This window comes from Myotis myotis, unplaced genomic scaffold (genome assembly GCF_014108235.1).
Source record: "Myotis myotis isolate mMyoMyo1 unplaced genomic scaffold, mMyoMyo1.p scaffold_m19_p_13, whole genome shotgun sequence".
In the NCBI taxonomy this organism is placed as follows: Eukaryota; Metazoa; Chordata; class Mammalia; order Chiroptera; family Vespertilionidae; genus Myotis; species Myotis myotis.
Genome location: NW_023416317.1, coordinates 56,858,027 through 56,881,593, shown reverse-complemented (window position 1 = coordinate 56,881,593; position 23,567 = coordinate 56,858,027). Strand labels below are relative to the sequence as shown.

Below are 23,567 nucleotides of genomic sequence, written 5' to 3'. Positions count from 1 at the left end.
TGGCATGCAGATGGCAAGGAGGGCCTGGCCCGTGGTGCCGCTCTGTGCACTGCCAGCCCCTCCTGCAGCCGTGGACCGGCCTCCCCCGCTTCCTCTCCGCTCCCAGGCTGGGCACAGAGGCCCAGTGCTTCTCCTGTGGGCGGGCGTGGGCGGCAGGGCCAGGAGGGCAGCGAGAAGTCAGAGGGCCCCGCGCCAGGCCTGCCGTGGGAAGGCGCTGGGTGGGGTCGAGGGGCTGCCTGCCTCTGGAGGAGCAGGGGGACAGGAGGGGAGGGCCAGCCTTTCACCCCCTCACTCAGTTATTCCGGAAACGGTTCGCCAGCCCTAGGCAAGGGCCGGGCCTGCTCCCGTGCTGGGGACACTGCGGGGCCAGAACCACGTCCTTGCACTCAGAAGCTGACAGTCCATTGAGTGGGCCAGAGGACAGAAGGTTCAAGGTGAAAGTTAGGTCCAAATGGTGGTTTCTGAAGCAACAACACGCGCTGAGCCCATGAAGTCGGGGCAAAAGGGTCTGCCCTAGAGACAGTGGTCAGGGCGAGGGAGACCGAGAGGGGGCTGGGCGGGTGCAGGGGAACAGCATCCGGTGCCGAGGCGACAGGTGGGCCTCGGACCAGCAGCCAGCACGCCCGAGGCCTAGCCTGGCGGGAGAGGGTACGGGTGAGGCTGGGGGCGGGTGCCTGCGGGGGGAGGTGGGACGGGGGCAGCCAAAGTGAAGAGCCTGGCCCGTATCCTAATTCCAGTGGCCACAGAGCAGCACCCCCAGTGCTCTGCCTGCCTTCACCCCACGACACGGGCTCCCTGCCCCTCTCCTGCTCAGCCGGGTGACTCCTCGCGCAGCCTGCAGCACCTGTGACATCAGGTTCCTGGCCGTGCCCATTGGGTTTAGGGCTGGAGCTCTGTCCCTGGGAAGGGACAGGAAGCCCGGGCGTGGCTTGATTCTGTGTCCTGCCACATGACGTGGGTGGACCGCTGAGCTGCTCACTGCGTGTCACAGGGTCTCCCGCCAGCTCTCATTCGGCTAACGGGGGGCGAGCAGGCAGCGCTGCTGTGCGAGGCCGTGTCCTGGTGGCTGGAGAGGCTGCCATGTCAACAAACCCCACTCCCTCCTCTGACGCAGAGCAAAGAGCAGCAGTCGTGTTACAGGAGCATCCCTTCTGGCCCACCTGACTCTGCTTCTTCCTGTCCGTCTCTGACTCAAAGCGGCCGGGCACCCATCCCCCAGCCTCGGGTGGGAGCCTGAGTGGGGAGGAGGCCATGGCGTGTGGCAGGCAGCTGAGAGGAGCGCGGGTGGGAAGCAGCTGTCCACAGCTCTTGACAAAATCCTCTTTCCTTCCTAACCACCTCCCTCCTTCCCGCCTCCCTCCTTCCTTCCTTCCTGCCTCCCTCCTTCCCGCCTCCAAGCATCTACAATCTGGCGCACCCTTGGCTCCCAGACTCGCCGGAGGGACGGACATGGTGGGCGGCCTCCGCTGGACAAGTGGGACCACCTGCCGGACCCCTGCTTGACTTTCCGGAGCCCCTGCTCTCCTGGGGCGCCGCTTTCAGGCCGGGGAGGGAAGAGCCTCTTTGCAGACCCTGCGGCCTGGCCAGCCGGCTTCCCATGCGTTATACACAGAGTTGGCTCACGCTGCCTTTCCCACAGACGCTGCCTCCCTCCACGCGGCCAGTTCTTCCACAGCCTGGGACTGAGAGCTGGGCCCCGGCCGTTTCCTCCACATTCCAGCTGGCCCACCTCCCTCTGCAGCCGCAGGGCCCTGCCCCACAGCCTGCCCTCCGGTGACATCGGAGCAGACTTCCGTGTGCTGTCGTGGGTCGGGAGGACTTGACAAACACTAGGACCTAACACTGTCTCCTTGCTGGAACCAGAGGCCATAGCACCGAAATGCAGCGTGGGCCCTGGCTGAGGCTCCCGCAGCCCACGGTGGCAGTGCCCGCGCGGGCCGCCATCTCAAAGCCATTCCCCAGCCATCGCTCCCGGGCACCGCCATCGTCTCGACAGCTGGCTCCCCCCTCACACCTGGGGGTTTCCTTTGATTTCGAGAGCAGCCTTAACATTTCAGTTGGTTTACGTGTATACCTCATGAACATTTTCTTTGGTTTCTCCTTCTCCCTCCGCCTCTCCTTTGCTCACCCCTGGACTCCCCTCCCTCCACCCCTCCGTGACTGACGGTTTGGTCCCTCGCTGCTCAGTCCCTGCTCAGCACAGGGAGGAGGCTGACTCCGAAGCAATAGTGGGCAGCAGGCCGCCCAGAGCACACCCTGGGGCGAGGCCTCGGGAGCCCGCCGCCTGTTTACTGTGCAATCCAGTCCTTCTTAAGCCATCACCAGGGCGGCTCTCAGCAGAGGCCAGGCTTCTGGCCGGGGCGGACCCAGCGCCCTGGACTGGGGAGTGTGGCTCCCTCCACCCACCTGGTGGACTGGGCGGCCGCCCTCCCAGGCCCTGCCCTCGGAGACTTTCTGTCTCTTGGGCACAGCCACAGTCTCATCTCTAACGTTCTATGCAATGAAATAGAAACCCTCAAAGACAACTGTTAATATTTAATAAATTCCATGTTATGTATAAGGAGTTCATTGCAAACATGCAATTGAGAAACTGGATAGATATGCTCATATCAGACCCCTCCTGCCGCCTGCTCCCCCATGGCTCTGTCTGTGGCATGTTTGACCCGTGGCCGGCGCTGACACCGGCGAGTCGCTGCCCCGTGGAGCATGCGCTCGCAGCCTCTTTGCACGCTCTCACCCACTTTCAATGCCCGACCCTCTTGCTTGGAGTCCTTGTTGCCTCAGAACCTCCCCTTCAGGAGCGTCCGCTGCCTGTGCACGAGCGAGCAGGGGCCTGCCGGGGTGTGCCGGAGCTCGCCAAGATGGCAGGCGAGAGGTCTCAGTGGACACGGTGAGGCCTGCTCAGGGAGTGTGCGCGGGAGCATTCAGAAGGCTCCCCTCACCCAGCCTTGAGCCAGAGGCATCCGGCCACCCCTACCCTCGGGGGCAGAGCTGGGCTATGTCTATGGCCTGACAGGCCCAGGGCAGGGCCTGGCTGTGTCCTAGGGCCCCAGGCCCTGGCTGTCTGCTCCAGGCCCCTTCCCTGTGGCTGGAGGCGCAGAGGTCTGTGAGCCAGGAGGTGGCTCCAGGGGTCAAAGGGTGCTCAGGAGAGCTGGACATCAGGCCCTCGTGGCGAGGGCAGCTGAAAAGGTCATCTCGGACCGAGCAGGTGCCCCCATAGGCAGCGGCTGCAAGCCCAGTGTCTTGGGAGGCTTCATAGCAAACCTTGAGGCCTTCTGCCTCTGTCCCCAGGACCTGCACTCCTGCCACCCTCATCGCTGCGTCCCTGCCACTGAGCCAGGAGCCGGCAGGGTGGCTGCCGCCCCGGCCCGGCCCCTCCGCGCTCTGGTTTGCACCATGCATTTCTCAGGGTCCACATTTCCATGCTTCCCATAAGGTCTACATGGCCCTACAGAGGGATCCTGGCCGCTTCGGGGGGGGATAGGAGGTGTCAACCTCTGTGTTGGGCCTGAGACCCTGGTCCTCCAGGATTTGGGCCTCACGCATCCCATGGCACTTGCCTCCTCTGAGACCAGGCCTGGGCTCCGGGCGGCGACCTGAGCAAGGGCTGAGGGGGGCCACCTCCATCACCTCTGACTGCCCAGGGCCAGCTGGGTACTTGGGGCCCGCAGCAGCTCTCCTGCCACTGAAGCCGGGGGTGGGCAGGAGCAGGCAGGTGGCTGCAGGTGGCTCCATCAGACCCGGCCTCAGGCTCTGACATGCTAACTTTTCAGCAAATTTCCTTCTGGCCGAGCCCTCCGAGTTTGAAAGGTCTGACATCTGTCCCTTCCATCCCCAGCGGACGCACAGGTCATACCTGTGCCTTCACTGGAGCAGGCCTCGGCACAGGCGTCCTGGCCCTGTGGATGCTAAGGGACCAGCACTCGGGGCCGTGGGCAGTGGGGAGCCCCGGGCATATCTCCAACAGGAAAGGGTCCCTAGGACGCCGTCCAGGCCTCTGCATACCGGCCGCCCAGCGTCAGAAGCAAGGGATTCATTTCACAGCGACACCCCCTCCCCGCCATCTGCTCCGTCCGGGGAGAGCGAGGTCTCAGCTGTGCTGAGGGCAGCATGGCAGCCTGGCCCCGCCCGCCCTGTATCCCCTCCCCCACTTTGTAAATAGGTGTCATCGTGGACTCGACAGGGTCAGAGTGACAGGCCTGGTCAACTGAAACTCCTCAGAGATGTCACCCGTCTCCCTGGGCACCCAGCCTGCCCCCTGAGAGCCGTGGAAGTGGTGACACCGTGCGTGCATGTGACCCGGTGTGAGTGGGTGTGTGTGTCTGCCTCCAGCTTCTGACCCCGTCAGCCCCCTGCAGGTGCGGTGCCCTGGCTGTGGCCGCCCAGCCTCGCCCCTGCTGGCTGCCTCTCTCCTCCCCCACTCCTTCCCTTCAGTCCCTCCCCCCCTTTCTTTCTCTCCTTCTTTATCTGAGGGGGGGGGGAGTGCTGTACAGTCACACAAACAAGTTTACAGTTGTAAGTGCAATGACCGAGCCCTCCACATGACCTTGTGAAGTGTGTGCGTCCTCCGTGCCCGTGAGAACTCGTGCTACTTCCGTGTCCCTCCCCTGTGCTGTGACGAGGTAACTGTGGCATCAGAATAAAGGACTTGATATCCACAACCTGCAGACTGTCTTGGGGTGGTTTCTGCCGGGGGAGGCTCAGCCAGAGGAGCACATCCCCCAGCTCGCGACAGTCCTGTCCGTGGAGAAGCGTGAACCGGCAGAGTGCGCAGGTGCCAGCCAGGCAGGGCCAAGGCCACGCGCTGTCCACGTCACAGCCCCCACTGAGGCTCCCCGGGCAGGTCCCAAGCTTGGCCCTGGAGGTGGTGCCTCCTCCGCCTGTGCCCAGTGTCCAGGCTGCACAAACCACTTTCTGGGCCCTGGTTCCAGGGAGCCGGGTGAGCAGGTGCTGCCCCCTGATGCCGCCAACAGGTCCTACACCCGCCTGCCTGGCTGTGTCTGCCCCAACCCCCAAACTCAGGGGCTGCCAGACCTCAGCCCTGCCCCAGAAGGATGGGCTAACCCTACTGAAGGAGCCAGCGTTGCTAGGCAACTTTAAGACCACAGGTCAACAAAAAGAGGCTCACCCTGGCCTCCGGCCTCCCACCCCCTCCCCAGGTTAGCACCTTGATGCATGTCCTTATTTGTATTTTTCTATTATTTTTCATTTTATTTTTTAAAAATTATTTATTGATTTCAGAGAGGAAAGGAGAGGGAGAGAGAGACAGAAACATCAATGATGAGAGAGAATCATTGATCGGCTGCCTCCTGCACGCCCCCCCCCCCCACTGCGATCGAGCCCGAAACCTGGGCCTGTGCCCCCGACGGGAATAGAACCCAGGTCCCTTCAGTCCGCAGCTGATGCCCTATCCACGGAGCCACGCCAGCTGGGACTCTTCCTTGTCATTTTACACAGAAGTTGGAAGGCCAGCTCCTCCCATCTGTTTCTGCATGTTCACCCAGGTACTTGGGTGGCCACCCCCGGGGCCCAGCCTGCAGAGAGCTGAGCCTGGCCTTTCCAGCGGGTCCACTGCACAGCCCCATGGACAGGCACCATGTCCCCGCTTTCCTGGTACAAACACCGCTGGAGGAACCTCACAGTCGCCAGCCTTCCACCCCACTGGCGGCCGGCCACTCTTCCCGTCCGGGTCCTGCCTGGTTTGCTCGCAGTGCCAGTGGCCTCCGGCATGAGGACTGTTTTTCCTGAAGGAGCTGATGTGGCTGATGGGGAAGGCGGGCGGATTTCGGCCAAAGGCAGGGCAGGGCACGGAGCCAGGGCCCTGGGGTGTGGGAGACCAGCCAGGCTCAGGGCACAAGGAGAAGGGACATCCCTGCTGGCCCAGCTGCTGCCCAGCCCCTCGCGCCCCCCCTTGGCCACCAGAGCCGCTCGGTCCTGGGCCACAGGCAGCTCTCCGGCTCTGGGTGAGCTGGACCCCACCAGGTCCTCTGCACCCAAGAGCTTGGACTGCGGCCGGGGAGGCAGGCGTCACTGAGTGGGGTGGGTGAGGGCTGAAGGGACCGATAGCTCGCGGGGAGGGCCTGGTGGCTGATAACGACACCCCGAGGGCTCAGCAGCCCGCCCTTTGGCCCACACCCCAGCGCTCTGCACACCAGCGCTGTGCGAGCCCCGCCCAGGCCAGGCCTGGCGCTGTCCGGGAAGGTTCGCCCATGTTGTACCAGGAGGGACCCACCGGCAGCCCAGAGCGGGAGGTTCCTGGGGGCAGGCGGCTCGCACCCCGCCGATGACCGGCCCCGCCCGGCCGGCCCCCCTCTCCTGGAGACCCCGTGCCCGACCCCCCTCCCACCAGCCCTTCGCGCCCCTGAAAGCCGCTCCTCTCCTCGGGGTCCCGCCCAGGACGCCCCCTCGGGTCCCCGGCTCTGCGTCTGGGGCCCCGCCCCCGACCGTCGAGGCCACGCCCCCCGCGAACGGACCCGCCCACTCGTCGGAGGTCCCGCCCCTCCTCCGGGAGGCCGGGCGGCGCGGATTTAGGGGGCTCCTCCGGGCTCCGCCCCCCCAACCTCACTTCCGGGCGCCGCTCGCCCCGCCTCCCCGCGGCGGCGCCGGCGGTCATGGAGCGGCAGGTGAGGGCTCGGCCCCCGGTTCGCGCGGCCCCCGCAGCGCGGGCCGGGCCTGACCCTGCTGTGTCCCCCGCGCAGGTGTTGCTGAGCGAGCCCGCGGAGGCGGCGGCGCTGTACCGGGCGCTGAGCCGCCAGCCCGCGCTGAGCGCCGCCTGCCTGGGCCCCGAGGTCACCACGCAGTACGGGGGCCGCTACCGGACGGTGCACACCGGTGGGCGCGGAGGGGAGCGGGAGGGGGTGCAGGGCGGGCTGCTGGGCAGCGCCCACGGGTGCGGGGCGAGGGGGTGCACACACGGCCTCAGCGCCGCCCCGAGTGCCGAGCTGAGCGGGGGCCGCAGACCCAGGCCTGGTGCAGGCGGGGGCCTGGAGCCGGGCGCCCCGTGGGTGGGTGGGTGCCGGAGCCGCGGGGGTGTCGCCAGGAGGCCGGCCCTGCACCTGCGCGTCCGGAGGCAGATGGGGCGCGGGCCTTCCTGGCGGCGGCCCCTTGAGCAGCCCCTGCCTCTCCTCGCAGAGTGGACCCAGAGGGACCTGGAGCGCATGGAGAACATCCGGTTCTGCCGCCAGTACCTGGTGTTCCACGATGGGGACGCGGTGGTGTTTGCGGGGCCTGCGGGCAACAGTGTGGAGACCCGGGGGGAGTAAGTGCGGGAGGAAGCCGGGGCGAGGCCCGGGCCTGCGGGTGCGGGCAGGGCCGGCGGGAGCCAGGTTTTGCCCCTGGGGGCACCCTGCGCCCTGACAGGCCCTGATAAGACTGGCGTTTGCCCCAGACGTGGGCCCGTGGAGGCTCAGGGAGGCCCGGGCGGAGCGGCCAGGCCAGCGGCCGCGGTGGGGCTGGAAGGGCTGCCAGGTGGGTGTGGGCCAAGGCCCCCAGCATCCTGTCTAAGAGGCTGTGGCCTGTCCGGGCCATGTGGGGTGGGAGGTGACCCTGACCTGCCCCCGTGTCTTCCTCAGGCTGCTGAGCAGGGAGTCTCCTTCAGGCGCCATGAAAGCCGTGCTGCGCAAGGCAGGGAGTGCGGGCGCCGGGGAGGAGAAGCAGTTCCTGGAGGTGGGCGCGGGGCAGCCGGGGCCTTGGGGGGACCAGGGGGTGGGCAGTGGGGCTCCGCCTGTGTGTCAGGCTCTGCTGGGGCGCAGGCAGCCTGATGCCCGATGTCCCCAGGTCTGGGAGAAGAACCGGAAGCTCAAGAGCTTCAACCTGTCGGCGCTGGAGAAACACGGGCCAGTGTACGAGGACGGTGAGGCGCTGGCGGCGACAGGCGGTGTGGGCAGAGGGGCGGCTGCCGCCCGGGGCTCCCCCTGACTGGCCCTCTCACCCAGACTGCTTTGGCTGCCTGTCCTGGTCGCACTCGGAGACACACCTGTTGTATGTGGCAGAGAAGAAGCGCCCCAAGACCGAGTCCTTCTTTCAGACCAAAGCCCTGGACGTCAGTGATGACGACATGGCCGAGCCCAAGAAGCCAGACCAGGCCATCAAGGTGCTCAGGGCCGCGGCCAGTCCGGGAGGCCCTCGGGGCAGCCCTGGGCTCCGTGCGCGCCCTGCCCACCCTGCACCTTGCAGAACTGGAAGGCACTGGCTTCGGGGGCAGGGCTGGCCCTGCCAAGGCAGGCTGGACGCTGAGTGTCTTGTGTTCTCAGGGGGACCAGTTTGTGTTCTATGAAGACTGGGGAGAAAGCATGGCTTCCAAAAGCACCCCAGTGCTCTGCGTGCTGGACGTCGAGAGCGGCAACATCTCTGTGCTCGAGGGCGTCCCTGAGAGCGTGTCCCCCGGACAGGTGAGGCCGACGCCACCCTCCGCGTCTGGGGCGGGGCCTACCTGAGTGGCCCCTGCTCACCCTGCCCCGGGGCCTTGCCCACAGGCCTTCTGGGCCCCGGGAGACACGGGCGTGGTGTTCGTGGGATGGCAGCACGAGCCCTTCCGGCTGGGCGTCCGCTTCTGCACCAACCGCAGGTGAGGCGGGGGGGCAGGGCAGGGAGGGGCTGGGGCGCAGGCCGGCCCTGAAGCCAAGCGTCTCTGCTGGTTTCAGGTCAGCCCTGTACTACGTGGACCTCACAGGGGGGAAGTGTGGTAAGTGCGGGGCCCCCTGAGCTGTACTGACCCACCCGGCCCGGCCCGGCCTGGCCGCGTGACGCTCCCGCTTCCGTCTGGCCCAGAGCTCTTGTCGGATGGCTCCCTGCCTGTCTCCTCTCCCCGGCTGAGTCCAGACCTGTGCCGCATCGTCTACCTGCAGTACCCGTCGCTGGTCCCCCACCATCAGTGTAGCCAACTGTGCCTGGTGAGCTGGAGGTGGGCGGGGCCGTGTGCAAGAGGATGGGATGGTGCTGGGGTCCAACCCCAGCAGGTCCAGGGGTCCCCAAAGGTGTGGACGGAATCGGCGAAGAAGGAATGACACGGAGACAGCGTTCAGTTGATCAGCAGCCTAGACAGGATCTCTAGCCAGGATCTCCAGCCAAGTTCTGGTCTGGATCTCCAGCGAAGTTCTGGTTAGGATCTCCGGCCAGGTTCTGTGTCCATGTTCTCTTGCTAGGTTCTCCAGCCAGGTTCAGTCACCAGGTTCTAGTCAGGTTCTCTTGCCATGTTCTATCCAGGTTCTGTAGCCAGGTTCTGTCTCTAGGTTCTTCAGCCAGGTTCTCTCGCTAGGTTCTGTCTCTAGGTTTTGTAGCCAGTTTCTGTCCAGGATCTTTTGCCATGTTCTCTCCAGCGAAGTTCTTCTGTCTCTAGGTTCTGTCTAGGTTCTGTGTCTAGGTTCTGTATCTAGGTTCTGTGTCCTGTTGTCTTGTTACATCTGTATTTATACCAGTTGATTCCAATCCTATCAATCTCTATTCCAAAGGTTAGGGCGTTTCTTATCTCCATTCCAGGGAGTAAAGATTATGTAGCTTAAGCATGATTGTTCATAGTTAAAGTGATTAATTACCCGCCTGGCACTTAGTTAAGGGGTTTTATTCCCTCCCTAACTTCAGGGGAAAATCCCTACCTGGGCAAACAACCTTTCTCAGAGAGGTGACCTTGGTTAAAACACATAGTGCCAAGAAGGTGAGCAAACATATTAAGAACAGTATGCCATATATGCCAGGTCCCTTGAAACAGCAAGGATGGACCGGCTCCCGGCAGGATGGGGGAGGCGCTGAAGTCCAGCCTCGCCTCCCCACGGCCCCTCGTGGGCCTCCTGTCCCGGGTGGAGGAGTGGCTGAGTCCTGCCCGTCCTCTGAGGCAGGGCCCCAGGCTGGGGCTGTCAGTGCCGTTGGACGGAGGGCACCGGAGGACTGTGCGCGGTGGAGACTTGCGCCTGGAGAGCGAGGAGAGCGAGCTCGGTGCAGGAGCCCGCCCTTTGCCAGTGGCACGTGGCAGGCTCTGTGAGGGGCTGCGTTATGAGGCTCTTGCCCAAGAAGAGCTCTGGGCCCCAGGGAGATTGGGAGTCAGGCCCCTCCAGACCGTGGCCCAGCGCACCAGGACGGAGGCACATAGCTCCTCCCGGGCCCCCTCCCTTCCCAGGGTCACCCCAGAGAGGCCTGGCGCTGAGCTCCGTGCCCTGAGGCACCGCCAGTCCCCGGCCTAACCCTGTGTCCCCTTGCAGTACGACTGGTATACCAGGGTCACCTCGGTGGTGGTGGACGTGGTGCCGCGCCAGCTGGGAGGTAAGGGGCGTGTGGCCGGGGGTTGGCGGAGCCTGCGGCATTTTCCTGCGTCCGCCACCCCTGCGGGGCCAGCCCACGTGCAGCCTCCAGGGGAGCGGGGCCGGCGCCACGGGAAGGGTCCGGTGGTCACGCTGCCGGGGCGGAGGGGAGGGATGGTGTGCCCGGCCGCAGCTCCCAGTGAGATTCTCCGGGTTTCCCAGCGGCTGCCTGGAGCCGCTGCTCCTTCCGGGCTCCCAGAACCCGCACTGGGGCCGCCTTGTCCCACCCCCCGCCCTGCCCAGCCCCAGCCCTCCATCAGCAGGCGCCTGGGAGGGTGCTCTGGGCCGACAGGCTCCGTCACAGTCCCGGTGCTCAGTCTCCTTGGGACCCTGGGCTACCCCAGGGCGTGAGCGGTGAGCGTCTTCTCAGGCCGCCGGTCAGTCCAGGCGCCCAGTGGGCAAGGGCGCCTTTCCTCCCCTCTGGCTGCAGGGACGCAGCTGGGTGCCTGCACCTTATCCAGTGCCCTGACCTCCCCGGGCTTCCCTGTCTCCATCCGCGGAGGGCGGTCACCCTGCCTTCCTCGCGGCATTGATAACGTGAGGGTTAAATGAGGGACGATGATAAAGAGCAGGATTGCCCGGCGGCGGGCTCGGGTTGAGCGTCCACCCATGAGCCAGGAGGCCGCGGTTTGAGTCCCGGTCGGGGCACAGGCCCGGGTTGTGGGCTCCATCCCCAGTGGGGGGCGTGCAGGAGCCGATCCATGCTTCTCTCCCATCCTGATGTCTGTCTCCCTCTCCCTTCCTCTCTGAAGTCAGCAGCATTTTAAAAAGAGCAGGGTTCCTCCGCCCCCTCTGCCAGGGCCTGCTCACCTGGCGCCATAGGAGCAGGTCGCCGGGAAGCCGGCATTTCCTCAGAGCGCCCGCCGTTCCCAGAGGCCCCTGAGCTCTGCCTTGGGCCTTCGGAGACCCTGTCTTCCGCGCCCGCCCCCCCCAACGCTCCTTGCCCTCCTCTGTCGGGGGTGCTCCCCAGCAGCCAGCCTAACCCCACCTCCCCCCGCACGCACACCCCACACTCCTGGACGCAGCCCTGCTCCTGTCTCCGCAGAGAGCTTCTCTGGCATCTATTGCAGCCACCTGCCGCTGGGGTGCTGGTCAGCGGACAGCCAGCGAGTGGTTTTCGACTCTGCTCAGCGCAGCCAACAGGTGAGGGGCCCTGACTGTGCTGAGAAGCGGCCATGACCCACCCCCGGGCCCCTGGGCCTAGGGCCCCGCATCTGCTCACCGCTGGCTGCAGTACCGGCTACCAGGCCTCGCCCGCCCCTAAGGCCCTGCCGGCCCGTCCTGGCTCCACTTGTCCTTGGGGCTCTGGCTGCGCTGGTGGTCCCCGGTGCCGTCCTTGGTCGTGGTGCCCTATAGCAGCTACGACAGCTTCCCTGGCCTTCATCCTCCACGACACAGCTGCACCCCTCCCCCAGGCACCGCCGGCTCGGGACAAGGGGGCTGGCACTGGGGGGCCCTAAACGCTGTATGGGGAGTGATGGGGGGCAGAGGCCTTCTCCCAGGGGGTGTGCCAGCCCCTGTTGGGTGTGATACCATGTGGTCCGCATTCTGGCTCAGAGGCAGCCCTCACAGCCGAGGGTCACTTGCACGTTGTGACGGGCTAGGATTTGAACCCAGCCTCTCAGGCCGCTCCCTCCTGTCCTGAGTAGCCGTCACAGTTGCTCACAGCCCTGGCCTGGCTCAGGCTCCCTGAGGGGAGAAGGTGGGGGGCGGGGTGGGACCCACAGGGCCCTGGGACATGAGGCCACACGTGGCTCCTTTCTGCTCAGGACCTATTTGCTGTGGACACCCAGGTGGGCACTGTGACCTCCCTGACGGCTGGTGAGTGGGGGGCCGAGCGGGCCAGCCAGGCCAGGGGTGGGACTGGGGCTTGCGCTCGGGCAGCGGTGGCCCTCGGCCCCTGTGCCACCGAGTGTCCTGCAGCCTTTACTGCCAGTGTCACGAGGACCCTGACCAGCCAAATGCCTGCCTCCCCTGCTCCCCTTGGCTCCGTGTCCTGCCCGCCTCAGAGCGGCCCCACCCTGCTGCTCAGCCTCCGCAGCCCTTAGGCACGGCCGCCTGCCACCAGCCCCAGGGGAAGCCCTGCTGGCGCCCTCCTCTTCCTCTTACAACCACTGGTGACCTGCCCTCCAGCCCTTCTGCCCCGACCTGACTCACTCCTCCAAGCTTCCGGGGTCTCATCCCCGCTGCACCTCACCATAAGGCCCTGCTCAGGACCCTCCTCGGACCCCTGGCCAGGATCTCACCCCCGGCCCCGGCCTGGCTGCGCTCGAATGGGGATGGGCGTGGCGTGGGGTCCGGGTGTCCCAGGTCGAGCCGCCCCGGGCACAGCCCGTGTCTGATAACCAGCAGCAGACTGAGCAGGAGGCTCGCCCAGGACCGTGCACTTGGGGGTCTGGGACGGTCCCGGGTGGGCACCTGTGCTTCCCAGGGCAGGAAGGCACCTGCTGTCGCACCTCCGCCAGGGACTCTGGCTCCGCAGGGAGGGGGTGGGAAGGTGGCCCTGTGGGTGCTGAGTGGCATCTGCCTTCTGCAGGGGGGTTAGGAGGGAGCTGGAAGCTGCTCACGATGGACCGGGACCTCATGGTGGCACAGTTCTCCACGCCCAGCCTGCCCCCGAGCCTGGTGAGTGCTGGTGGCCCCAGGCCAGGCCGGGAAGAGGGTCTGTGCAGGAAGAGCTCCGGGTCAGAGCACCGGCCGGAGTCTGTGCTGGTCAGCAGGTGGGAGGCCAGGTGGTCCGCAAACTGCCCGCTGGGTCTGCCCTGCATAGAACGGGCTCCTGGGGCCGCGCCCCGGCCTCTGGCTGAACAGAGCGCAGGGAGACAGTACCTCAGAGGAAGCCGAGGGGTGTGCGGTGCGTGCCTTTGTATGGACCAGCCCACGGTGGGCGTCCGTGCCACACCCGCTGGAGGGGGAGACGGCTCAGCGTTGAGAGAGCTGCCCCCCGCCCCCGCCCGGGCAGAGGTCATGGGCAGGGAGGCAGCCAGGCCCCGTGACAGACACCGTTTCCCCTTGGCAGAAAGTTGGGTTCCTGCCTCCCCCGGGGAAGGAACGGTCAGTGGTGTGGGTGTCCCTGGAGGAGGCCGAGCCCATTCCCGACATCTCCTGGGGCGTCCGGGTGCTGCAGCCACCCCCGGAGCAGGAGAACGTGCAGTATGGTGAGCCCGGGGCGCGGCCCCTCCCCAGCTGCCGGCACAGCGTCTGCCCCCCTTTCCTGCCTCCGGCTTCGGGGGGTCTTGGGATTCTCTCCGAGAGGCTTTCCCTTCCCCTCTGGACAGCCGCGGGGAGGACGGGGTCCAGGCATCTGGGCACCTGCTCTGGGTGTCAGCGTGGAATCCCCAGGCCAAGTCGCCTGTGGTGGGGAACCAAGGCACAAAGACAGGCCCCTACGCGGCCTGTGACCATACATGCCCCGAACGCGGCCCTGGCGCAGGGGCTCCTGGGTCCGTGTCGCCGTGTGGGGGCCGTGGCCAGGCCTGTTCTGGGGGTCGGCCCCAGAGCTGCAGTTGCAGCGAGGCCTTGCCTGGGGCAGCCCCGCCGGCCCTGCTGACGGCCTCCTCTCCCCGCAGCTGGCCTTGACTTTGAAGCAATCCTCCTGCAGCCCAGCAACCCTCCCGACAAGACCCAGGTGCCCATGGTGGTCATGCCCCACGGTAGGCACCTGGCCTAAGAGCCCCTGCCCGCCCGCCACCCCTCCTGGCTGGCTCTTCACCCCCTGCTCCCCGCCTGCAGGGGGGCCCCATTCATCCTTCGTCACCGCCTGGATGCTGTTCCCAGCCATGCTGTGCAAGATGGGCTTTGCCGTGCTGCTGGGTGAGTGCCAGGGCCCGCAGCTCCCGCGGGGGGGGGGGGGGGGGGGGCGCCTGGTTTGTGCAAGCACCGCCCTAGTCTGCAGGCGTCTCTGTGGCTCGACCTGGTAACCACCCCCAGGAGCTGCCGGCCGGCCTGGCTCCAGGGCGAGGGGGTTGGAGACTCACTTGGGACGCCCAGGGAAGGAGTGCTCACGGCAGCCGCCTCGAATCTCAGCCCCTCCCCCCAGCAGTGTGCAGCTGGCCCCAAGGCTACTTCACAGACGGGGGTACAGTGTCCAGGGGGCGGGACTGTCCCTTGACCACCCTGTCTGGTCCCTTCCTGGCCTCCAGTGAACTATCGTGGCTCCACGGGCTTTGGCCAGGACAGCATCCTCTCCCTCCCCGGCAACGTGGGCCACCAGGACGTGAAGGACGTCCAGGTAGCAGGGCTGGCGGGAGGCGAGGAGGCTGGGGGTGCCCTCGCGCAGCGGGGCCGGCAGCGGGTTGAGGTGCGCTCCGCCCGCCCTGTAGTTTGCAGTTGAGCAGGTGCTCCGCGAGGAACACTTCGACAAAGACCGGGTGGCCCTGATGGGCGGGTCCCACGGCGGCTTCCTCTCCTGCCACCTGATCGGTCAGTACCCGGACACGTACAGCGCCTGCGTGGCCCGCAACCCGGTGATCAACATCGCCTCCATGCTGGGCTCCACGGACATCCCCGACTGGTGGGTGTGCCCTCTCCCGGCCCTGGCCCCGTCCAGCCCGTACCCCCCGGAGCCCCGCCCATGAGCTGCAGGGCTTGGTCTCCCGCAGGTGCGTGGTGGAGGCGGGCTTCTCCTACAGCAGCGACCGCCTGCCAGACCTCAGCATGTGGGCGGAGATGCTCGACAAGTCGCCCCTCAAGTACTCCCCTCAGGTACACAGCCACAGCCCCCCCCGGCCCCGCGTGCTGCCACCCATGCAGAGCCCGGGCCCTGCTCACCCTCGTCCTCACCCCCAGGTGAAGACGCCGCTGTTACTGATGCTGGGCCAGAAGGACCGGCGGGTGCCCTTCAAGCAGGGCATAGAGTATTACCGTGCCCTCAAGACCCGGAACGTGCCTGTGCGGTGAGTGCCGGGCGGCCCGGAAGCTGGCGGGCAGGGGAGGACGCCTCCCAACTTCAAACATTCCTGCCCGCCCCCCCCCCCCACAGGCTCCTGCTGTACCCCCAGAGCACCCACGCCCTGTCTGAGGTGGAGGTGGAGTCGGACAGCCTCATGAACGCCGTGCTCTGGCTGCGCATGCACCTGGGCAGCTGAAGGCCCGCCTCAGCGCCAGCCGGTTGGCAGGGGCGGCCCTCGGTTCTGGGAGAGCCCGGGGTCTGGCAGAGCAGCGGGAGGATCCTGGGCTCTGGACTCTGGTTGGGTGAGCGAGAGGCGGGCTGTCTGGTTATAATAAATGAAGACAGTCTGGTTCCTGCTCGTCCTCTGTGCCCAGCCCCGCCGGGGGGTTCAGAGACCTCAGCCACGGGGACCTCATCTACCTCCGTGTGAGAGGGGAGGACACCATGAGGGATTCACCCGCTGCCGTCCTGGCCAGCGGGGCTCCCCCAGGCCAGCTCCCTCTGCTGCAGCCCCTTCGGTTGGCAACTGCCTACACCACCCTTACATGGGGGCCTGGGAGGTCCTGCCCTTCCACAGCACCCACAGGCTGAGGGGTGCAGGGCCGAGCCCCCAGGCCCGGGCGAGGAGTTGCCGGTTCATTCCCTGGAAGCAGAGACTAAAGCGCAGCCCAGCGTGAGGAGGAAAGGTGGCTTTATGTCCCACAGGAAGCTCCGTCCCCCCTCCAGTACAGGGGGGACCGAGGCCAGGCCTAGCCCAGCCGCATGACCTTGTAAATCCAGTCCACAAACACAGAGACGCGAATGAAGACGGCTGGCCAGCGGGGCCGTGCGCACACGCGGTTGGGGATTATAATTCCCTCCAGGACCCAGCAGTCATGGGTGAAGCAGGCAAGCGGGCCCCCGTAGTCGCCCTGGTGGGGGAGACCGGGTGAGGGCCTGCTCGAGGCAGGGACCAGTCCCCTGGAAGGGGACCAGTGCAGGTTCAGTTTTCCATCCCCTCCCTGTGGCCGGGGCCCGTCACCCACCTCACAGGCACCCACAGGGGCCAGCAGCCCCTTGGTGCACATCTCGTTCTCCTGCACGCGCCCGCGGTACTTGACGTTGCACTCCTGGTTGGAGATGACGTTCAGCGGAGCCACGTTGAGGACCGAGTTGTTCCCTGTTCCTACAGCGGAGGGAATGGGAGGGAGGGAGGGAGGCCTTGGGGTAGGACCACGCCCGCGGTCTGGACCCCGCACCCCGCACCCCGCACCGTCTTACCTCTGGTCTCGCCCCAGCCTGCAATCTCACACTTGGTCCCCGGAGGCACCACGTACTGCTCGGGGGGCAAGCAGATCAGGGCCACGCGCTGGTTCAGGGTGACGGGTCTTTGGCAGAAACGAGGGTGCTCAGGGCCTGAGGCCGAGAGGCCCGGCCCCACCTCACTGCCCCAGACTCGGCACACACCTCTCCAGCTTGAGCAGAAGCAGCTGGGAGTCGGAGGGCCCGCACACCATTTTGGCCACTGGGACCCGCTGCAGGCCTGGCTCCTGGGGCTGCGGGTTCTGGAACATGGTGCCCAGCCACACCTCATAGCCCACGAGAGGCTCATGGCTGGTGGACAAGCTGCTCAGTCAGGACTCATGGTCCGCTGCCCGAGGCCCCCCTGTTGGCTGGCCTGGGGAAGGTGGCTAGGGGGAAGATGAGGCTGGGTGATGGGACTGGGCGGGACCCCAAACCCAAGGGGGCTCACCAGGAGGGGAAGCACTGCTGGGAAGTCAGCACCCACTGCTCCTTCACCAGGGAGCCCCCACAGAAGTGCTGGCCGTGCCTGGAGGATGAGGGTCAGTACAGGGAACAGTGAGGCCGGACACAGGCGTGGACCTGCCACCTCTCAGCTAGAACCTCTGGAGCCAGGACAGGTTCCCACCCTTCAGGGGCACAGACAGACAGCCTCGGCCCCTGGGGGGTGGGGGGTGGGCAGGCTGTTGGGCCTCACCGGTTGCGCAGGCTGACTGTCCAGGGTGAGTTCCCAGGCTGGCCCCCCACCACACGCAGCCTGGAGGGACGCTCGTCCTGGCGGGGCACCCTCTTGCCACACTTCTCAAACAGCACCTGGTCTGGGGGCAGGATGGGCCCCATGTGACTCCTGCTGCGGGCGGGTGGGAGGCACAGGCCGGGCACCCCCACTCACGCCTGGTTCGTCTGTACCTGGGGGCTCTAGGATGGACGGTGGTTGGTCCTCGTCTGAAAGAGCCGATGTTCACCCCGTTTAGAAAGCCAGCCTTAGGCGGTGGGGGTTGGGAGGTGGGGGTGGGGCAGCGGCAGGGCGGTCACCCCAGCTCACCGCAGCGCCGCAGCGCACAGTAGTCGAAGGGAATCCTCGCGTCGGTGGTGTAGCACCAGGGCCCGTGGCTGTCCCCGTCGGGGTTCCGGCAGAAGTTCTCCTCCAGGTGCGCGTGGGGGGCGGAGGTAGGAGTGAACCTGGGCGGGAAGGGGAGCCAGTTCATAGCAGGACCCAACGCCCCGACTGGCTCCCGTCTGAGTTCGGGCCGGATGTGCCGACCAACTCACTGCGACTTGTGCGGCGCGTCCGCGGACCAGAGCTGGCACGGGACGCCCTTCCGCGTCTTGCTGACCGGGCCGCGGTACTGCTCCCCGGTGCCGTAGTAACAGTCTGCAGCGGGCAGGCGAAGGCTGCCGTCAGCCGGTTCTCGCCGAGCCCTGCGGCCAGCGCCTCCAGCCCCCGCTGCGGCCTTACCCTCGGGGCGCACGTCGTCGGTGCAGCGCCGGATCTGGTAGCAGAAGGCCATGCGCATGCCAGGCCGCGTGGTGAAGCACCAGGGCGCCTCCGAGCCGTCGGGGTTTCGGCAGAAGTTCTCCCTGAGGTCCCTGGGCAGTGGCTCCGCTCAGCTCGGTGGGTCCCAGCGCCTCTTCGGCTGGAGCCACGCCCCCAAACCCCAGGCCACGCCCCCGAACCGCCCCAGGCCACGCCCGGATCTCCCGCCGGAGCCGCCCCCGCGACGGTCGCCCGCCCGCTCACTTGCACGCGTATTTCTCGGGCGCGAAGCGGTGCTGATGCGGGCTCTGCGCGTCCCAGCGCTGGCAGGGCACGCCCGCGGCGGTGGTGTTGGCCGTGCCCCGGTAGCCCTCGCCCTTCCCGCGGAAGCAATTGAGCGTCGTAGCTTCTGGACGCGGCTGCGCCTTGGGCCCTTGGATGAATCGAAGCCGGTCGGAACTCGAGCCAGAACCGAGACCCAGGCTAAGGCTGAGGCCCAACCCCACTTCCAAGGGTCCCCTGCCAGATCACGCCCAGCCCCTTCCCCAGCCTGGCCACGCCCCCACTTCCCCAGTGCCCAGCCCCACCCCTTCCCCAGCGAGGCCACGCCCCTACTTTCCCAAGGGCCCAGCTCCTCCCCCTTCCCAGCGAGGCCACGCCCCCACTTCCCCAGGCGCCTCCCGGCGGGGCCGGGTCCTACCGCAGCTGGGGATGTCGCAGAACTCTCGCTCCACCTGCGGGTCGGTGGTGTAGCACCAGGGCCGCTCCGAGCCGTCGGGATTCCGGCAGTAGTTGTCGTCCAGGTCTTTGTCCGGGAACCTGGGAGCCACGGCCGGACGTGAACAGGACCCTGGGACTCGGGCCAGGCCTGGCCCCGCCCTACTGCCTGACATCGGCCCGGCCCCTGGAGTCCAGAGCCCCCCACTAGCCTGGCCCCCGAGGCATCGAGCCCGCCCACCCGCGCGTACTTGCTCGGCTCAAAGCGGTGCGGGTGCGGGCGCTGTAGGTCCCAGCGCTGACACTCGCGGCCCGACTCGGTGCGGTCCACTGCGCCGCGGTAATTCTCACCGTTGCACGAAACGCAAGCGGCTGGAGACACAGGGCAGTGGGTTTATGAACGGGTGTGGGGCTGGTCCTCCCGCCCAGGCTCGACCCGGAGACGCCTACCCTCCCGGCAGGACTTGATGCCGCAGCTCTGAAAGCGCACAGCGGGGTCTGTCGTGTAGCACCAGGGGCCTCTGGGGTCGCCGTCGGGATTGCGGCAGAAATTCTCCTCCAAGCCATTCTTGGGTGTGGGCATGTACCTGGGCACGGAGAGCTGCAATACAGTGCGTGCGGGGGGGGGGGGGGGCAGGGGCCGGTGCCCACCCGCAGGGACAGGGCGGAGGGGTCTGGCTCACTTGTGGTCATTGGGGTGCCTGTGGCTCCAGCGCTGGCAGGTTAGGCCACTCCTGGTGATGGCCTTGGTGCCCCGGTACTTGACCCCATTGTCCATGATACAGTCCCGCACATAGTCTGGGAGTGACAGCCCCCCGTCAACAAGGCCTGAGGCCCAGCACCCCTGTCCCAGCCACCCTTCTCCTCAGCCCCGCACCTTTCTTCTGGTAAAGGTCGCAGCGCCCTGAACGCTGCAGCCGCGTGTTGGGCGAGTCCTGGGTCCACGGCAGCAGCTGGCAGCCGTGGCTGCTCATGTTGTAGTGGAAGGCCCTGGAAGGAGGCACAGGGTCACGGGGGCCCGTGCTGCTGCCTCAGTCTTCTCTAGGCCCCGTCGCCACCCACCTGCAGTCCAGCAGGCGCTCACAGCGCCCTGCACACTCCTCGGCACCCGCCACGTCCTCTTGCCACGGCCCGGGCCCCGCCGCGTGCAGCAGGTACTGCAGCTCTGTGCCCCGGAGCGCCTGGAAGTCATTTAAAGGCGAGCGCTGCCCTGCAGCGTGGGGTGCATGTCAGTCATGCATATCAACACACTTAGGCTGCGTTCATTCAGGGAATCAGGGCTACAAAGTTCACCCTGGCCAACATGCTCAGTGGTTAGAGCGCCCCCCTGCGCACAAAAGGGTTGCGGGCTCAATTCCCGGTCAAAGGCACGTACATGAGTTTTGGGTTCGGTCCCCACCCCCTGGTCAGGGCTCCTGCAGGAAGCAACCAGTGATGTGTCTCTCTCACACCGATGCTTCTCTCTCTCCCGCTCCTCCCCTCCCTTCCACACTCTGAAAAGCAATGGAAAAAATATCCTCTGATGGGGGTTAACAGCAACAACAAAAGCTCCAGGTTCCAGGCCGGACTCTGTGGACACATTCAAGGGTCGGACTCCTGTTCAGGGCGGGAGAAGCAGGCCCCAGACAAGGGAGTTATCACTGTTGTGTGGGCAAGGCACCAGGCCCAGACCTGAGCCATGCATTCCAGGAGAGCCGTGGGGAGGGTGTCGGCCCGACGGAACTTGTTTCATCTCAGCGCTCAGCTGAGGGTGCCAGGCCCAGAGCTGTCACACTGGCCAGGCAGGGGCGCAACCACACTAGCTGGGCATTCGGACTCCAAGGCTGGTCTCACACCAGCGCGAGGGCATGTGCTAGGGTAGGTCAGGCTGGGGAGGGATGGCTGCCCGCATGCGTGCATCTGCACCGTCCTAGCACCGTCCCAGCGCCGCCTTGATGCCCAGCAGACGCCTGCCGGCTAGACTAGGCGGTCTGTACCTGTATTCCCGGGGCCGCCCCACTCTTGCCAGAAGCCACGGTCGCCTGGTGCTCTGTGCCCACGGAAAGTGAGCTTCTAGCTGGAATAGCAGGACGGGCCTGAGTCTGACCTCGTCCCGAAGGCAGATGGGGATGGGGTGGGGGTGGCACACTCACCAGGAGCCCATGGGCACTGCAGCAGAAGGAGCAGGAGTGGCAGCCACCCCATCCTCCCAGCTGGAGGCTGCACTGTGACCCAGCACAGCCCCGTCCGGGAAATTGTGAAACCTGTCCCTCCAGGATTGGGTGGCTCTGGCTCCACACCCCTAGTCCAGGCCTGCTGGGGCCTGACCTGAGACCCAGTCACCGGGAGAGGGGTGGGGCCAGGCCCCCTGGGCGAGGGGCAAGGGCCCTCACTCTGCACAGCTGGCCCCTAGGAGGCTATGCAGTGGGCAGGTGTTGGGGACTCGAGGTGCCCGGGGTGGGGGCGCCCAGGCTGCTCTGAAGGGAAGCGGGTGCCAGAGGCCTGGGCTGCAGCCCCCAGGCAGTGGTCTGGCACCTTCCTGAGCCCGTGTCCTCTGGAAAGTGGGGAATGTTCCCTGCCCAGCCCCAAAGCCACCGCCCCTTGGGCTGGCTTATCGGCCGCAGCTGTAGCAGATGGGCCCACACCCTGGCCCATCCCAGGCAAAGGGAGCGAGGCCACCGTCCGCAGAAGGGAGGTGGGGTAACAGGTAGCGGAGAGCTGGCGGGAGCCCGGGGAGCGGGGGAGGGGGGGCGCCGTAGGGGCATCAGGGCAGGACCCTCGTGCGGGGAGGCGCTGGGAGGGCGGCCTGGGCGGCGGGCACTGTGTCGGCTGCGAGCTCCTCCCGCGGGGCAGGGGCGGGCGGCGGGCGGCGGGCGGCGGGCGGCGGGGTGTCTGCGGGGCAGAGGCGGGAGCGCGGCCCGGCCGGCGGAGCGCCCCCTGGCGGCGGCCGGCGCGGCGGTGCGCGTGCGCGGCGCGGGGTTTGACCCCGGGCGGGCGCCGTAGCGAGAGGCCGGGCGGATGTTGTGAGCCGGGCCGCGGCGGCCGAGCTGGGGTGAGTGAGGGGCGGCCGCCCGGCCGGGCGAGTCCCCGGCTCCCCCGGCGGCCCGGGGCGGGTGCTGGGCGCGGGGTCCCGGCCTGTGCGGGCTGCGGGCTGGGGCCGGGGGACCCTCGGGTCTCGGGGCCGCGCGGGGACTGGGGGGGACGTGCCCTGCCCTCCGCGCCCTTGGCTCCGAGAGGGGTCGGTTCTGATCGGAACTGGACCGGGCGGCAGCGGGCGGACCGACGCGGCGGGGAGCCCGAGCGGAGCCGGGCCGCCGGCACCTGGTCGCACCTGCACCCCAGGGCGGGCGTCCGGGCGGTTTGCTGCCCAACTGGGCGGCCAGGTCGCAGCTGCCCGGCGCCGGTGGGACGGGGCCGCGGTCACGGACGCCCGTGGGGCCCGCGGGGGCGGCAGGTACCGTCCGAGGGGCAGGCTGGCTCGGCCGGGAACGGGCAGGGGCTGCGATGGGGCCGAGGCCTGTGCGGGTGCGATAAGGGGCTGCAGGGAGCGGGGTGCTGGCTGTCGGGGGAGGGGGGGCGGAGGACTGTCCGGTGCGCGTCCTGTGTTCCAGGGGGCAGCGCCCTAACCACTGGCCACATGCGGCCCGAATGCTTGAAACGTGGCTCAGGTAACCGAGAAGTTAACTTTCCAAACTGTAATTCACTGTGAGCAGCCACGTGTGGCCAGCGGCTCCTGTCGGACGCGGAGCTTGAGACACAGGCTGAGGCTGACCAGCCGCTTTGCCGCTTTCACAGCAGCCGAGCGACACCCGTGAGGGTGAGGGTGAGGGTGAGGGTGAGGGCTGGGCAGCGGGGCGATCAGCGGGACCTGCCATGAGGACTGGCCCAGGGTGCTGGGCTGGGGGTGCTGGGCTGGGGGTGCTGGGCTGGGGGTGCTGGGCCGGGGTGCTGGGCTGGGGGTGCTGGGCCGGGGGTGCTGGGCCGGGGGTGCTGGGCCTGGGGTGCTGGCCCGGGGTGCTGGCCCGGGGTGCTGGGCCGGGGGTGCTGGGCTCGGGATGCTGGCCCGAGGTGCTGGGCCGGGGTGCTGGGCTGGGGGTGCCGGGCTCGGGATGCTGGTCCGAGGTGCTGGGCCGGGGTGCTGGGCTGGGGGTGCTGGGCTGGGCTGGGGTGGGCAGCCGTGTGTGTGAGCAAAACGAGCAGGACTTTCCACCAGGGAAGGGGAAGGGGGAGGGGGTCCTGAGCTGAGGACGGTCCTGGCCTCGGGTGTGGGCAGGGCTTGCAGCTGGAGAAGACACCAGCCCTGATGGTGGGCTGCGCTTGGGGAGGGTGGTGTCGGGTGTGGGTATCATATCTCCTGGAGATGAGCAGGGCCCAGGGGGGCTCATGACGGAGAGGGGTACGGGGGCTCCGCTCCTAGGCCACCCCACGGTGGACGCTGGTTTCGCTTTCCCAGGGTGGAGGCATTTAGTTTGGTTCTACAGACACATATCTGGCCCCTGCTCTGGGGGGGCCTGTGCTGAGCCCTGGGACATGGTGGCGGCCTGCCCGTGGCTTGTCGCACGGGGTCCTACATAGCCCCCCTCCCTGTGCGGGAAGCTGGGAGCCCCTGCCTCCCTCTGCCCAGCGTTGGTGCGTGAGGGCGTGTGCGCACCTGTCCCCACTGGCTCCCAGGCCTTCCTGCCCCCCAGCACTGAGGGGAGGGTGGGGGCCATTGGCTGGCTTCACGGAGACAACCTCTGCCTCTGGCTCAGCCCCCAGGACACTGGCCGCCCACGAGACATGAAGCATGGCATCCAAGGGGGCTGACATGTCTTTCTCCCGCAAGAGCTACGGGCTGACCTCGGACGCTGAGAAGGCCAGGGTCACAGGTAAGGGCTGGGAGCAGGCTCCTTGTTGAAGGAGGGAGAAGGAAGAGGCACTGGCAGCCAAG

The 23,567-nt window shown here is 67.1% G+C and overlaps 4 protein-coding genes across 10 annotated transcripts in view; 3 read left to right on the top strand and 1 right to left on the bottom strand.

Annotated features, from left to right (window-relative positions):
• Positions 1-4,660, top strand: part of BSN (bassoon presynaptic cytomatrix protein) — a 56,288-nt gene extending 51,628 nt beyond the window's left edge. The window contains exon 12 of one of the 2 annotated variants that reach the window (XM_036333550.1): positions 1,640-4,660. The gene's annotated coding sequence lies outside the window, so the exon portion shown is untranslated. Of the gene's footprint in view, positions 1-1,398 lie in introns of both variants that reach the window. The other variant, XM_036333549.1, reaches the window with a different exon arrangement.
• A 1,815-nt stretch (positions 4,661-6,475) lies between these two features.
• Positions 6,476-15,535, top strand: APEH (acylaminoacyl-peptide hydrolase). The gene is made up of 22 exons (XM_036333541.1): positions 6,476-6,623; positions 6,699-6,831; positions 7,132-7,258; positions 7,572-7,665; positions 7,777-7,852; positions 7,935-8,092; positions 8,253-8,390; positions 8,475-8,566; positions 8,643-8,683; positions 8,770-8,891; positions 10,194-10,254; positions 11,338-11,435; positions 12,062-12,113; positions 12,829-12,917; positions 13,312-13,450; positions 13,862-13,945; positions 14,025-14,105; positions 14,435-14,523; positions 14,615-14,805; positions 14,894-14,996; positions 15,081-15,187; positions 15,274-15,535. The coding sequence occupies exons 1-22, from the start codon at positions 6,612-6,614 to the stop codon at positions 15,377-15,379; spliced, it is 2,193 nt and encodes a 730-aa protein (XP_036189434.1). The 5' UTR covers positions 6,476-6,611; the 3' UTR covers positions 15,380-15,535.
• A 322-nt stretch (positions 15,536-15,857) lies between these two features.
• On the bottom strand, positions 15,858-23,022 carry MST1 (macrophage stimulating 1). The gene is made up of 20 exons (XM_036333823.1): positions 22,918-23,022; positions 21,969-22,196; positions 20,791-21,046; positions 19,721-19,868; positions 19,536-19,648; positions 19,342-19,456; positions 19,109-19,245; positions 18,910-19,030; positions 18,642-18,760; positions 18,206-18,374; positions 17,924-18,054; positions 17,737-17,839; positions 17,510-17,646; positions 17,374-17,409; positions 17,162-17,282; positions 16,916-16,993; positions 16,630-16,776; positions 16,444-16,550; positions 16,209-16,348; positions 15,858-16,094 (listed from the first exon to the last, which is right to left on the bottom strand). The coding sequence occupies exons 1-20, from the start codon at positions 23,020-23,022 to the stop codon at positions 15,933-15,935; spliced, it is 2,673 nt and encodes an 890-aa protein (XP_036189716.1). The 3' UTR covers positions 15,858-15,932.
• RNF123 (ring finger protein 123) overlaps positions 21,207-23,567 on the top strand; it is a 23,723-nt gene continuing 21,362 nt past the window's right edge. The window contains exons 1-3 of one of the 6 annotated variants that reach the window (XM_036333540.1): positions 21,559-21,689; positions 22,351-22,454; positions 23,389-23,505. In XM_036333540.1, coding sequence (XP_036189433.1) covers positions 23,424-23,505 — 82 coding nt within the window. In that variant the 5' untranslated portion in view covers positions 21,559-21,689; positions 22,351-22,454; positions 23,389-23,423. Of the gene's footprint in view, positions 21,345-21,558; positions 21,690-21,786; positions 22,092-22,350; positions 22,455-23,388; positions 23,506-23,567 lie in introns of those variants that run through there. The other 5 variants (XM_036333535.1, XM_036333536.1, XM_036333539.1 and 2 more) reach the window with 5 other exon arrangements.

Bases quoted from the DNA above. Each gene is read 5' to 3' on its own strand.
- MST1 (XM_036333823.1), bottom strand. From the start codon at position 23,022: ATGAGCCCCCCTGGGCCCTGCTCATCTCCAGGAGATATGATACCCACA. The intron at 18,055-18,205 runs GTGAGCGGGCGG...GCCACTGCCCAG, and splicing joins CCCGAGAAATACGCGTGCAA to GGACCTCAGGGAGAACTTCT. The intron at 16,551-16,629 runs GTGTGTGCCGAG...TTTCTGCCAAAG, and splicing joins CTTCTGCTCAAGCTGGAGAG to ACCCGTCACCCTGAACCAGC.
- APEH (XM_036333541.1), top strand. The intron at 8,093-8,252 runs GTGCTCAGGGCC...TTGTGTTCTCAG, and splicing joins AGCCAGACCAGGCCATCAAG to GGGGACCAGTTTGTGTTCTA. The intron at 13,451-13,861 runs GTGAGCCCGGGG...CTCTCCCCGCAG, and splicing joins GCAGGAGAACGTGCAGTATG to CTGGCCTTGACTTTGAAGCA.